At 36.7% G+C, this 14,966-nt stretch overlaps 2 protein-coding genes across 4 annotated transcripts in view; one reads left to right on the top strand and one right to left on the bottom strand.

The window, feature by feature from the left end:
- Window positions 1-14,966, top strand: part of DSC1 (desmocollin 1) — a 351,913-nt gene that overhangs the window by 159,448 nt on the left and 177,499 nt on the right. The gene's annotated exons all lie outside the window — the stretch shown is intronic.
- DSG1 (desmoglein 1) overlaps window positions 1-14,966 on the bottom strand; it is a 39,252-nt gene that overhangs the window by 20,640 nt on the left and 3,646 nt on the right. Inside the window, exons 3-7 of the mRNA XM_019465472.2 lie at window positions 8,106-8,141; window positions 7,719-7,850; window positions 6,145-6,300; window positions 3,915-4,059; window positions 1,895-2,061 (exon numbers count right to left, since the gene is read on the bottom strand). Of these exons, the coding sequence (XP_019321017.2) occupies window positions 1,895-2,061; window positions 3,915-4,059; window positions 6,145-6,300; window positions 7,719-7,850; window positions 8,106-8,141 (636 nt within the window). The remainder of the gene's footprint in view (window positions 1-1,894; window positions 2,062-3,914; window positions 4,060-6,144; window positions 6,301-7,718; window positions 7,851-8,105; window positions 8,142-14,966) is intronic.

Raw genomic sequence — 14,966 nt, 5'->3', positions numbered from 1 at the left:
GCTCCAGGCTCTGAGCTGTCAGCACAGAGCCCGACGCGGGGCTCGAACTCAAGGACTGTGAGATCATGACCTGAGCCGAAGTCAGACACTCAACTGACTGAGCCACCCAGGCGCCCCAAGCAGTTGGTACTTCTATTTCCAGCAATGCTTATCCAGCGTCATTTAAAAGAAACAACACTTTTAAAGGCCTCATTCCTTATTATATGTCCAGGGTTGAAAAAGTTTATAAAGTGACCAAAAGTTTATAAAATGACCAAAATGGTCAGGAGGAGAGAGATTAAGGTTTACCAAGAATTAATGGCATGAAAATTCCAAACCGTAAATACTCAGCCATGGAATGTGCAAGAAGAATAAAGACATAAGAAATGATTTGCATTTCTGGGAGGTGGGAGTGGTAGGTGGAAGCAGTGGCGTTATTGATGATCCGTCTTCTTGATTCTACTCAATGGTGCTTAAATTTTTACAAGCTAGAAAAAATCGTGAAGCCTTTTCCAGACACATGCATACACACATCCTCATTCAAGATTGTGGATATCATTTTATAGGATTCATAGTTAGAGACATCATGAGGGCTCTCCGTGGTCTCTACGTTAAAAATATCTGCTCTGGTGGCCTGCCAGTGACTGCAGAGTTCCTTTAATATTTAGGGCTCTTCACCACTAAAAGTCTTGTGACAAGAAAGGAAGTCCATTGGGCTCTTTAAGGAAGTTTAAGAGAGAAAATGTTAATAGTTAATTTCTTCTGATGGTTGTTTTCAAACAAGTGAAAAAGGAGATACAGGTGACTTAGGAACTGATAGTTTTGGGATCATTAAACAGTGTGAAAATAATCTCATTTATCCTAAATGTAGGAGTCATTAATAGGGGAATCATCATTTCAAAATAACTATAATAATTAAACTAAAATTTAATTAACTATCCATTCAAAAATAAAACTTCTTCATTTATATCCCCCAAATACATACAGACCTGGTAAATCCTATCAATATTTTTTAAAAGATGAAAATGTTGATACTTTTATATTAAATAATGGGACCACATGGCATTAATAGATTCTAACTTGATTCTAACTTGCTAACAATCACTAATTATTTTCTTATTTGTAAATGAGAAGGTTGGTCTGGATGTTACTCAATTCCTTTCCATCATACTGATTCTGTGATTCATTTCCAAAAGTAATCAGTGGTCTGTCAGTAGGTGAGATATAGGAAGGAAAAAGAAGAGTTCTGTTGTCAGATGAGCTTAGGATATTCTGGGCTAAAAGAAAGATAAACAAGTTTCTTAGCTTGTAGGAATTCTTAGAGCTTCTACCATGTTCATGCACTGTGACTCGCCAAGATGGGGGATGTAATAGCAACTGTTTCTTAAATCTATTTCATTATAGAACACATTAAAAAAATAGAGCTTTTAGGGGTGCCTGGATGACTCAGTCGATTAAGCATCTGACTTTGGCTCAGGTCATGATTTCGCAGTTTGTGAGTTCGAGCCCCGTGTCAGGCTTCGTGCTGACAGCTCAGAGCCTGGAGCCTGCTTTGGATTCTGTGTCTCCCTCTCTCTCTGCCCCTCCCCCACTCATGCTCTGTCCCTCAAAAATAAATAAACATTAAAAAATAGAAAAAAATAGAGACTTTGCCTCTGCCTTATGGATATTCTCATGTGCTTTCAGAATCTAGCTGTCTTAAATTGAGGTAATTCTTAGGTAGGATTGAATGAAAAGTGACAGTTTAAAATGTATTTGCGGAATTCTCATTTTTTTCATTTTGAAGATATTTGTTATACCATTACCATTACGAGAAAATTTAAACATATTGCTTTCTTTTTCTTTCTTAGATACTCTTGCTTTTAGAGTCACTTCCTTGGAAACTAACAAACCAATCAAAGAAAAAGAATATTACCTCTCTGTCTAGAAAATTATTCATTGTTCGAATTTCTCCAGTGTTTCTATTGATAATAAACATTGGTGAATCAGAAGGTTCCTGTCTTATGATCTTGAAGGCTATTTTTGAGTTCAAATTATTTGGTTCATCTGCATCAGTAGCATTGAGTCTCATCACCAGTGTATCTAGAAATCAAGAAAAATTGGTTGGAAATGGACAGTTTGCATTTTTGTTATAATACAGTATATTGCTTTTTTAACAAGTGTTAAAGTTGGTTGGTCCGTATAAGGTATGCTCTACCATTTTCCCTGTCTACTTCAACAGCTTAGCTCCTTTCTAAACTTTTGCCTATACAAAAAGATCACATTTTCCCAGGAACTTACACATTTCTGACAGTTAGAAAACAAAGATATGTTTTATTCTGTGTTTCCTTTTCATGTTTTAGTATTATCCTTTTTTTAAAGCCTACTGTGGTGAAACAAATGATATCAAGGCCAGACCAACTTTTTCCCAACTATAGAACTTACTAGCTATATAATCTTGGCTTCAGTGTCCACCCCTACAAATGGGGAAGATAATAGTACTGTGTTCATTGAGCTCATGAGAGAATTAAACAGTTTAATGAGAAAAAATTATAGGAAGTTCCCATTGGCTGAGTTCTGTTTTGCATGGTCCTTAGTGAAGCGGTTAGGTAACAAATAGGTTTAAAGAGATGCTTAACTACATACTTTGTCTTATCCCTTATCTTTTCCGTGAATCTTATAAACAGTTTTGATGGACACTAGAGAAGGAAAAGCTGCCAGTGTTCATGAGCTAGAATTCTTCTTTACATTCAGTCTTTTTTAGCACAAGTGCCTTGTCTGTAAACACAAATGCAAGAGATATCTCCCTTCTCACTGTGTGCACACACACGCACTTGCCTCTCAAGAATGGTACTAAGGAAAACAAACAGTGGATTTCTATTCCATTTTTCTTTTCTATATTGTGTGAATTTTTACAGCAAACATTTTTAGAGTGATATTTTACAAGGGATACCTATTCAAAGTATACGTTTAGTATTTTAATAAATAAAAGTACGCTGTAAGGATTTTTGGAATTTATAGTAAATTATACCACTCAAAGATCAAAAGTAACTATGGTGAGTTGAAGTTTTGAATTTAAATGAGAAATCATCACTGCTGTTTTAAATATATTTAGGACAATCTTCCCTGGTGTGCTAGACAGTTAGTTTTCCCAAGTGACTCAATATTTGGCAGTTAAAATGTTGCCATTTACAGTAATCCATGAGGAGGACATTATACCTTCAGATAGTCAAAACTCTTACAAATAAATGCTCTACCAAGTTTATAGGTTTTCTGGTGCCCCGTAACTAACCACTTGGGACCATCAGCTTTCACTATGCATGAAGGGGCCAAACAAGGTTAAGGTTATAGTACATTCCAAATACATAAAATAAGTAATTTGAGTAAAAAGCAAGGAAAACCTATATTTATGACATCATATATAAAAAGGGAAAACAAGTTTTGCTTTGTGTTTATTTACTGTCAACAAAAACTCTTGAAGATTGTGGTCACAAAATAGATGGCCTGGAAGTGATTTCTACTAACGACTTGAAAGTAGGTTAACAAAAAAAAAAAAAGGCAGCATGAACAGAAATGGATGAGATTTGCCCTTCAGAACAGCTGGGCTGGGAGGCTAAATTCTCCCAGTGCCCTTGCCACCACCGTACAAAGTACTTTTGGGATTTCTCCCGAGGGGTCTACAACTGAGCTGGTGCGCGTGAGTTACATGAGAAGACCCTTCTCATTTCTTTGGAGTTGTTTCTTGTGTGTGCCAGATTGGAGCTACTTCCATAGTTAAAGGGAAGCCATTATGGAGACTTCTCGTGCTTTTCTGTTCTGGTTGCTTTTCTATACTTAATCTTTTACATTCATGATGACGTAGTACCTTCACATAGGTTGGCCTCTCGTTGCTTGGCTGTGAAGAGTGATCTGGAAGTCAGTATATTCTTGTTTACTTCATAAAATGAATTACTTACTTGCATTAGAATTTTCTTCTATTTGTCCCAGAAAAGTAGACATAGAAAATACTGGAGGATTGTCATTTATATCCAAAACCCTGACTCGGAGCTCGAGAGGCCTCTCTAAATCTTGACCCATGGAATTCAGAGCCCGGCAATAGATCTAGGGGAGAAGATAAGAATAATTATTTGGTGCAACAGATACTTATTAAGTTTTTATTTTGTTTGGACACTATGCTAGGTGTTGTGGGTAACCAAAAAAAAAATAAATAAATAAGACCTATTATTTGCTACAGAAGGTAGATGCAAGCAGTACTTAGAATCAATAAGGGATGGCAAACACAAACTCAAAATACCATTTGAGAAAAGGTAACATGATAAGTTATTTAGAAGAAGATTTAACATACTGTAACATTATAGGGGGATGTAATTATTGAGAGAGATCTTGAAGGAGAATTTCAGCAAGTGGAACTGGGAATTGGCAAGATGTTCCAAGCAAAGGGTTTTATGTGAGGAAAGAAGCAGAGTAATGAAAATGCATTATTTGAAATTAGGAGTCAGGGCTATTGGAGGATGGGGTAAAGGAGGCATCAAAGAAAGGGAGTATTTGGTAAGCTTAAGTGGTGACTATGTGGGTGTCTGTATTATTATTGTAGCTGCTGTTATTGTTATTATTCATATATGAAGTGTACATAAGTATAATGGATGCTATTTTACCCATGTGGTATATCATATAAAAATGCATTGTGCTTCAAGAAAAGCTAATAGGTTGGCATGGTGACTCAGAGGTTTTGTGAGTAAACATTGTCAGAGGTAAGGCAGGAGTATAGATTTGGAATAGAAGGCTAAGGAATTGAAGTAGCCTAAGGAGTACAAACAGGCAGTGTGACTGAAAGCACAAACATCCATTACTATTTGAAGGTGTTTGGGCACATGGGTTGATGGGGATTTTTTCATGTTTATTTATTTATTTTGAGAGAGAGACAGAGTGCGAGGGAGCACGAGTGGGGGAGGGGCAGACAGAGGGAGAGAGAGAATCCCAAGCAGTCTCAGAACTGACAGCACAGAGCCCCTTGTGGGTCTCGATCTCACAAGCCGTGAGATCATGACCTGAGCAGAAATCAAGTTGGACCCCAGGCACCCCTGGATTGAAGGGGCTTTAACCGAGTGAGCTTACAAGATCAAGGAAGGTTTTCTTTATTTCCTTTTCATTTTAAGTATTAACAAGTGTTGATCATGATGATAAATGGACATGGAAGCAGCCAATGGAGAAAGCAGAAGAGAGATGAAAACAAAGTTGATAGAATAAGGTTCTTGAAGAAACAGATAATTATGGAACAATGGATATCTTGGGGATAAACTCTGGGGAAAAAGCAGAAAATTAATTTTATTTTTGGATTTAATGCAGAACATTTCTGAGCTGGGGGAGAGAGAATTAATTGTGGGAATGTTTGACAGAAGGCTTCACACTTTTTAGCGAAGTTGGTCATCAGGTCAGCTGCTTAAAGTGCAAATGAAGCTGAGGGTTTGGACTTTTGTCCCAGCCACTCTCAAGAATGGAAGTGTGATTCAGTTAAGGATGGATTAGAGTATTTCCAAAGCACGTTCTGAGCTCAGGTGAGACTGAGCAATGTGAATTTATAATAAAGTATGTTTATTCAGAAAAGGCTCCCTTAGTAACTCAAAAATAATCTCTCAGGATTGGAGTTAAAGAGAAGCAATTATTCTCAACTGAATTAAAGAAAAAGAAATAAGGGGGCACCTGGGTGGCTCGGTCAGTTAAGCGTCTGACTCAGGCTCAGGTCATGATCTCATGGTTTGTGAGTTCAATTCCGCGTCGGGCTCTGTGCTGATAGCCCAGAGCCTGGAGCCTGCTTCGGATTCTGTGTCTCCCTCTCTCTCTGTCCCTCCCCTGCTCTCATTCTGTCTTGCTCTCTCTCAAGAATAAATAAAAATATTAAAAAAATATTTAAAAAAAAGGAGTAAGAGTTAGGTACTTGCCCTCCCAAACAAATATTCTAGCTTGCCACTGGAGACAGACCAGAGGCTAACATTTTTGGTAAGGCATTTTATAAAGGCATTTCTCCTAATCTTACTTTGGTTCTGTTGGGTCATGAGATGCTCATGAATTGAGACAATCAAAAATGTCTCATATTGGGATTCCTGAAATCAAATCAAATGATCTGAGCTTAAGGTATTCCAAAAATAATTTGAGCCTGAACATATGTATTACATGGAGCCCACTTACAATGAAAAAAGGGGTGACCTCTCGATCAACTATGGATGTTATATTAATTTCACCAGTTTTTTGATTAATAATGAAGATTCCATAAGGTGGCTGATCAATTCCTACTCCAGAGATGCGGTATGTAACTTGCTGGTTTGCAGCACAATCTGAGTGAATCTGCAGAGAGAGCACAGGTGAAAATATTACAGAGAGCAAATAGAAAGTGTTATGTTTGATAAACAACAGCCATCTTTCCCAAGAACTATTCAATGTGAGTACCTGTTTTCTTTTGGGAAATGCTGGAAATAGATATTTTTCTAGTTATAGCTGTAGTATTTTCCATAATAACTGGCAGTGTAATAAAAGAAATTCAATTCCATTTCTACCAAATAAGAAAATAATAAAATATCACCTTAATAAATGCAGGACTATGCAGTCACCATTCATTCATTCATTCATTCATTCAACATTTACAATTGTCTGTGTTATTTTCAGGTTCTGTGCTAGCACTGGCTCTAGAGTAGGGAACTCCTTGCCCTCTCAAGGAGTTTAGCAATGTTGTCATCATATAACTTTGGTCTCCTGATTCAAAATGTTTTTTAAATGTAAAGTTTCAGAAGAGAATTTGAAGTAGATTTATGTAGGTAACAAGAGTTATCTGACGCTTTGTAGAAGTTCTTAATTCTGAAAATGGGGAGGATGTGATATCAGAAAAGTAAGGAGATCATCCCAAATAAATGACTTGTAGAAACTGGGATTCTTTCTTTGAAATAAAATATTATAGGACTCTATGCAACTCTAACTGGGGAGTCTGTATATCTATCTGAATGTGTGTATATTTGTATATGTGTTTATGTATGTATATATATTTTTGTCTGTGAATCTGTGTGTGGGGATGTATTTATGAGTGTGTGTGTGTCTTTGTACAAAGGAAGATATACAAGAGAATATGAAAGAGAGTGCATTGTGAATTCTTACTTAAAAAGCCAAAAGTAGGTATTCAATTCTAATCAATCAAGGCAGAAAGAATACACATTGAAATAGTCCCTCTGAGTATGCTGAGTGTTAAATTCATTATTTAAATCACTATATTTTTGGGGGCGCATTGTGGCTCAGTCAGTTAAGTGACTGATTTTGGCTCAGGTCATGATCTCATGGTTCATGGGTTTAAACCCCATTTGGGACTCTGTGCTTACAACTCAGAGCCTGGAGTCTGCTTCCGATTCTGTGTCTCCCTCTCTCTCTGCCCCACCCCTGCTCGTGCTCTGTCTCTCTCTGCCTCTCAAAATAAATAAAAAATGTTAAAAAAAAATTTAAATCACTATATTTTTCTACCTAGAATTTGGGTAACATATGGTCACTTGTATTTATTTTACCAATGAGGTTAGTCAATGTTTGTTTACCCATGTGCCTAAATTTCTTAATTTATCCTTTTAGTGGTTCAGTTTTCATAATCTAAGTGACTATAATTCTGTTTTGTGTTATAACTTCTTGGTGATTTATACTCATAAAATATTTAAAAGGCATTTTCTTTTGAGCTTTAACCACCCCATCCATTCTGACTTTCGATTCTATGCTTTGGAGTGGATACTTACTTTGGCAATTGGGTTCCTCTTTGAATTGTCTTCACCTTCACGACAGGCTGCAGCGAACTTGATCCATTCACGTTTTTGCCTCCTGATTGAATGCCACTTGATGGTGCCATTTTTGGTGTTGTAATCTCTTACCTTGAATGGGCAGGATAAAGTAGTAGTATCTATTAACTTTTATTCAGAATTCTCACTCCACTGAAGGTTTTGGAGGAGAGGGTATTGTAATGTCAGAGAGGATGTTTAATTGGGAAAAATTTTTGATAATCTATTAATTTTAGCATAACATTCATTTTACTTATACGGGTGAATTTTCTTTGGAAAATATGTTGTGACTCCCAAACCATTTTCTCAATTTTTAATTTGGAAAAAAATAGATTTGCTGTATATTACCTGGATTCGAAATTCACTGTTAACTTCCACCACCACCTATAAGAAAACAATATAATCACAACAGTTAATTTTTAATTAAGTGCTTTATAATTCATGTTATCCAATCATTTAAAAAAAATCAAACAAGTCTTGTGAGTCATTAGAATTATTTTATCATTCTGGATAGCAGATGGATCTTTCTTAACTCTCAGGTCTCGTGATGATACTGTGGATTCCTTTTCATTTTGTTTTTACTTTTCGGTTATGCTTTTCTTCTTTTTAATTTCTTTTATTTTTTAACCTCTTTTTCATTCTTCACCTACGCAGATACTCATTATCATATGAGCTAGGACATTGAACCCAGGAGGAGTGAGCGTTGGAAATTTAGGCTTTCTTAGTAAATCTTGTGCCTGAAAAGCTAGAGATACTCTAATGCTGTTCAGTGATATTCAACAGTAAGGTATGATACTTAAACTTTTGACTATAGTTTCAGGATCTGACTAGTCATAGATGGAATAGAAAAAAAAATGTTTTGGAGTGAAGAAAGGATATGAAACAGGAAGTATCTGAAAAGTTTCAGAATATTTGCTCCTTCACATTCTAATCCTAAATGGGAGATTTTCAAGTGTTTTTATTTTTATTTATTTTTTATTTTTTAAAAAATCTTTATTTATTTTTGGGAGAGACAGAGAGAGAGAGAGAGAGAGAGCGCATGAGCAGGGGAGGGGCAGAGAGAGAGGGAGACAGAGAATCTGAAGCGGGCTCCAGGCTCTGAGTTGTCAGCACAGAGCCCAACGTGGGGCTCGAACTCACAGACAGTGAGATCATGACCTGAGCCAAGGAAGCTTAACCGACTGAGCCACCCAGGTGCCCCTCAAGTGTTTTTGAAAGTCTTAAGATGGTATATTTGCTTTGAGATATGAGAATAAATAGGCCTACGATAAAAGCAAAGAATTTCTTTCCTCTGTAAAATGAGTTCCTGTTTGATGTTTCATGCTAACACTAAAAAAAAAAAAAAAAGAAGTGATATAAATGCATCCTCCCATAGCAAGAAGAAATTGCAGGCATTTAGGGACAAATTAGTGGGTAGCAGTTTCCATTAGTCTCTTCTTCAGATTTAAGTAATTTCCCTGTCCAACAAACAACTACTTAGGCAGAGCTCTGCCTCGTTTTGGCTCTGGCCTCAATCGTTACATATGATTTGTAAGTGAAAGATCAGGATAATTTAAATTACTTTTCTCTAAAACCCTAAAACATTTCTAAAAAGACAGACACTTATATGTTAAGTTTAATATATCAATATACTTGGGGCGTCTGGGTGGCTCAGTCGGTTAAGCATCCGACTTCGGCTCAGGTCATGATCTCGCGGTCTGTGAGTTCGAGCCCTGCGTCAGGCTCTGTGCTGACAGCTCAGAGCCTGGAGCCTGTTTCAGATTCTGTGTCTCCCTCTCTCTCTGACCCTCCCCCGTTCATGCTGTCTCTCCCTGTCTCAAAAATAAATAAATGTTAAAAAAAATATCAATATACTTAAGACATAGTAAAATACCTATCTAAAAACTTAGTGTATTTGAAGGCTAGTTGCATTTATTAAGTTTTAACTTGCACTTAGAATCATTAAAGTTGGTGTAAACCCTTGTGTTTATTTCTCTCTAAATAAGAAATTTTCAACTTCTATTTCAATTTTTTCAGAATTGCAAAGTATGAAAATTATTATTATGATTAGATTTCATCTGTATCATTGATAAAAGAAATTATAGCTGCATTATAATATACTAATAGTAGTAATTTTAAAATATAGTAAATTACTTTTTATAGTTTCAGTCTCACCACTAGATAAAAATAAAATTTTGCTTTCTAAGTACCTGTTGTTAAAAATTATTATAAATGATACTTCAGGAAAATATGTATTTTTTGGTTAATAAGAGTAGTGTAAAGAGATAATTTTTTTATAGGACTGATATATTCATTGTGTATCTGTAATGTTGATTATTATTATCACTGTTACAATTCACTGAATGGTGACTAATTACTAGACAACATATTTAGAGAAATCCATGCATTCAATCTTCAGAAATACATGTGGTCAGTGCTATAATTTAATTATCTCTATTTTACAGGTGAGGAAATTGAGTTTTGGACATTAATTTATGGCTAAATACCCTCCACAACAATTCAGCGTAAATTTGTGCTTGAGGTGTGGGTTTTACAATAAAATATAAGATAGCCTGTTCCAACTAAATTACTAAATACAACATACTGCAACGAATTGACGTTACAACTTTGAGAAGTCAAAACATTCTGATTTTAATCTAATCTCATATTAGCCTTATGATTAGGAATATTTATGTATAATAATAACAATAATAATAGTGATTCTGGGCAGAAAAAAGTAGATGGCCCAAATGGTTTGGACAAGTAACTGAAAAGTTAGTATAGAGTCCCTCGCGGGTGCAGAATTAAGATGATGTTACTTTTTGCTACCTGTGAACTCATGGGCACTCTTTTCTCTCTCATTTGTGGGTGTGGAATGGGGGTGTGGAGATGCCTTATTTGTCTATTTGGAAGCTGTTTCTTCATAGCTACAGAAGTGTGTAGGCATCTGTTATCTGTCTTGCACTTCCCTGACCACACTGCAGTGTCAGAGCCTACTGTTTGTTTTGGAGAACTATGCCAGATGACTAACAAACCTTCCAGCTTTATGAAGCTGGGTCATTCTTTTTCCCATGAGAGGCAATTTAGGCAGAAGACCAAGTAAGTTTCACCATAGTGTCAGCCTCTCAATTGAATCAGTAATTAAAAACTGCCAAGTCTGCTTAAAAATATGTTGTGTTGACATAGCCTTATTGTCTTTTGCTCAGTGTCTAGAATAAATGCTGAAACGAAGTCACTACTGGATGTTCAAAGGCAAAATAATGAGATAAAAAGAGCACTTGGTAGAGTCAGAACGCTTTCAATGTACTTCCCAAATTCTCTAAGCCTTAGTTTTCTCATTTTCAAAATGACAGGGGTAGACTAAATTATATATGGTTACCTTTCCAGTTCTAACACTAAATCTCTGTGTGCAGTTGGAAAATATCAAAGTTTTTTGATCACGGAAAAGGCATGATAAAATTGTGGGTTTAAAAGATTACTCTGACCACAGATGGTGGCAAGAGACAGGATTATAGGCCACAAGCAGTGGAGTGTTCCACATCAAATCAGGCCAGAGATGAGGAAGAGCCGAAGCCGAATAGGAGCAGTGGCAGTGGTAACGGACCAGAAAGATCAAGAGAGAGATTCCACATGGTTGAATTTGACAAGGTCTGAGAGTCAAGAGAAGGAAGAAGCTGAAATGATGGCCATTAAAAAAAAAATTTTTTTTTAACATTTATTTATTTTAAGAGACAGAGAGAGGCAGAGCATGAGCAGGGGAGGGGGAGAGAGAGAGAGAGAGATACAGAATCTGAAGCAGGCTCCAGGCTCTGAGCTGTTTGTTAGCACAGAGCCTGACACGGGGCTCGAACTCACGAACTGCAAGACCATGGCCTGAGCTGAAGTCGGACACTCAACTGACAGAGCCACCAGGCGCCGCCCCTCCACCCAAATGATGGCCATTTTAAACCAAGAGATGAGGGGCAAGGCAGTTGCAGAATTGATCAGGTTAGAATACATTGATTTTGAGATGCTAGAGAAATGGTCGGGTGAAGGTGCTTAGCAATTTGATATACGTATCAGCACCATGAACAGTAGTTCAGGCCACATACACAGATTTGAGGGACATCTGCTTGGGTAGGGCAGTTTAAATCATGGGAGAATTTGAAGACCCAAAAGAGGAAATACAACAAAGAAACAGCCTGTGGCTGAGCGTGAAACTAGGGGAATTCCTACATTGATGGAATAGGGAACAGTGACAGAAACAAGTGACAAAGAAAAAGAGAAGAGAAATAGCCAAAGAAATGGGAAGAAAATATAATGCAGTGTCACAGATGTCAAAGGAAGAGAGAAATGAAGGAGAGATCGGATGTGAACAAGTGTCAGGTGGCATAAAAGACTTGAGCAAAGTGAATCCTGAGAATGCCTGTGACCTTCAGGAGAATCCTTCCGGCTGGATGGAACAGGTCCCTCCTGACTGAAAGGATTAGGGAATAAGATGGAGGGGAAGAGAACGTAAAGATGGCCACCTTCCTGGGTGATTTGTTTATAAAAGGAAACAAAAATGGTATCATAGAATTAGATGTGGTGTCCAAGGAAATATTCTGGGAGAGGGAGAAATGGATTTTTGAAGGTGAAGAAAATAGATTTTGATTTGAGAGAGAGGTTCAAAAAGAAATTAGTTGGTAGAAGTGTAATGGAGAGAGCAGGAGGGAATAGGCAAAAAAAAAAGGGCTCTGAACGCAGACGAAGGAAGAGACGAAGGAAGAGAAAAGATCAGAGATTAAAATCAATAGACTATGAGAGGAAGTTGAAGAAAATCGTCTGATTGATCTAGACCTTGTCCATACAGTAAGGATAAGGTGGTTTTCTGTCAGAGTACTTTGGATTCCTAAATAAATTGGAAATATGTGCTGTGGAGGCTAGTGAAGGAAATTCACTTAGAAATGAATACATTTTTAGTTTTCTTCTTTTGATAGTGAGGTTTACATTTCTTTGCAAATAATAAAATGGTCTTGAAAGTATTAAGTGATTTCTACAAGGAAACCTCTCATATATAATAATTGGGAGGTTGTCTTCCATAGCCACTTGTTAGTCATTAAGCATGAACTGCTAATGTATCGGATAACTGTATATTACATCCCAAGGATGAACCTGAGACAAAGCTAAAATATAATAATTTGCTTCTTTCGATAAACCTCCTCTTGTGTCTTTGTATTACTATCAGTTTGGAGTTCACAACACCTTCATAGGTTGATTTCTCTTATTTGTTCATTGGTTTATTTATTTATTTGATAGATTTGTATCAAATGTGTATTATGGGGATCCAAGGCTGGATTAAGTCTTTTAAAGGGCATAAGCTCTAAAAATACGATAGTAAACTTTAGGTGAAATGTAAAGTAAATGTAATAAAACACCATAGAACTAAGTGTTGGGGGAAATTCAACCTGATTGTTTCCATGTTTAATTTCTTGATTTTTTTGGAATGTGTAGGGAAAGAAAAATATCAATTATCCCACAAATGCCTTTGGATGCTCTTGCTTTGTGTAATTGAACATCTATTGAGCAATCTTGCATTATGGTGCAAGGGCATTATGAAGGATCCAAAAGTAAATCAGACACAGAATCTGCCCTCAAATAACTTACAGTCAAGTAGTTTTATGAGCAACAGACAACCATTATTTTGTGGAGATGTGGTTTTTCATTAGGCAAGTATAAAAGGCTCCACCCTATTCTCGTAGACCAATTGAGAATATAAATCAGCAGCCAATGGCACTTAAACTAATTCAACCTGCCTAAATCCATTAAAGGAATTTGCATAGCAAGCGTAACCAACAAGAGTGGCCTGTCCCAGCACTCTGCAAGGGCGTTCCCTCACTGATGGAAGCATAATAAATAACTACAGTGATGAGCATACTTTCTGCCTTTTCGTTAGGCAATGCATGTTTGGACATGGGAATACTCAGCACCAATGTCCTTGAAGAATGTAGAGTGGACAGAGTTATCAGAAACTAAGTACTCTGGGTATACACAAGAGTGTTTTTTTCTATATTCATAAGACTTATTAAATAGGTGAATCTTGTCCCTTGCGGGCCAAACCTTCAAATTTATTGAGACAGCATTCTCGGTGCTTCAGGTTCTTCTGTTACCTAAATCAGGCATGGCAAAATGTTTATCCTCTTTGGCAACTCAAACTAATTAAATGATGATAAACTTGCAGTCCCTGTTTTCACAAAGGTGCAAGAAGACTCTGATCCTAAATCCACAGTCAAGAACACTGTGTAAATGGAAATTATTTTCCTTAAATAGAATTTGTAAATCTTACTGAGCAGGTAAACAGAAATATTTCCATTTTCTATAAAATATTTTACTGATGTACAATTATTCATAATATATATCACTGTAAATCACTATATGCACAAGAAAGCATGAAGAATCCTCTCTTTTGCTTGTCTTCTGTTTGGTCTGTACTAGTTTGTTAATCCTTCTCTTGCTTTATGCATCAGTGAACACAATTACGGGAATTGAAGATGTCCAGTTCAAATAAGTTGATGAACTATGTAATAAAATATGTATTGTTTTCTGTGTATTTTAGCCTGTGCTGAGAAATACTCTGAAAAACTCCTGCTTATATTCCAAATGATTTCAGCTAAGTTCAAATTGTGGAGCAGGGTTATCAGGTGGTCAGAGGTTTTCTTTTGAAAGGAAATAGTAACCATGGAAAGAGCAGCAGCCAGGCTGGTATTATAAGCTGTGCAAATTGGGTTATTCTTGGTAATTGATAAAGATAGGCTTATTTGTTCTTTGAGTGTGAGTTGCAGAAGTTTTGCCTCTATAGAATTTGACGCCTTGAGATTTGTATTGATTTGTGTTGACTAATTGAATCTGGCAAAGTTGCAAGTAATTTTCAGAAATCATTAGAACTATAGAAAGTCTACTGGTTCTATTTTACTTTCCTACAGTGGCCCTGCCATACATTTTCTTATTGTCACAACCATTCACAGAGATCTCTTGTATTTGGTACATAGGCAACATTGTTCTCTAGCCTAGAATATATTCCATATACCTCCTCCTCCCCCCCCCCCCCCCCAATGCACTAACTTCATGGAAACAGAAAAGAAAGAACAATAAATGAGGGGTCAATAGCATTTCTTTGGCTTGCAGAATGTTAACAGGTATAAGCCATTGCCTGTCTAGGCGGCTTGTCTAAATAATGGAATAGTGGTGTGGCAGTCTTGCTTGTTGTAAGAG

Source organism: Panthera pardus, unplaced genomic scaffold (genome assembly GCF_024362965.1).
Source record: "Panthera pardus isolate Hobbes unplaced genomic scaffold, ASM2436296v1 HiC_scaffold_15, whole genome shotgun sequence".
Taxonomy (NCBI): domain Eukaryota; kingdom Metazoa; phylum Chordata; class Mammalia; order Carnivora; family Felidae; genus Panthera; species Panthera pardus.
Note: the sequence above shows the minus strand (reverse complement) of the source record. Positions and strands in the feature narration are given on the sequence as shown.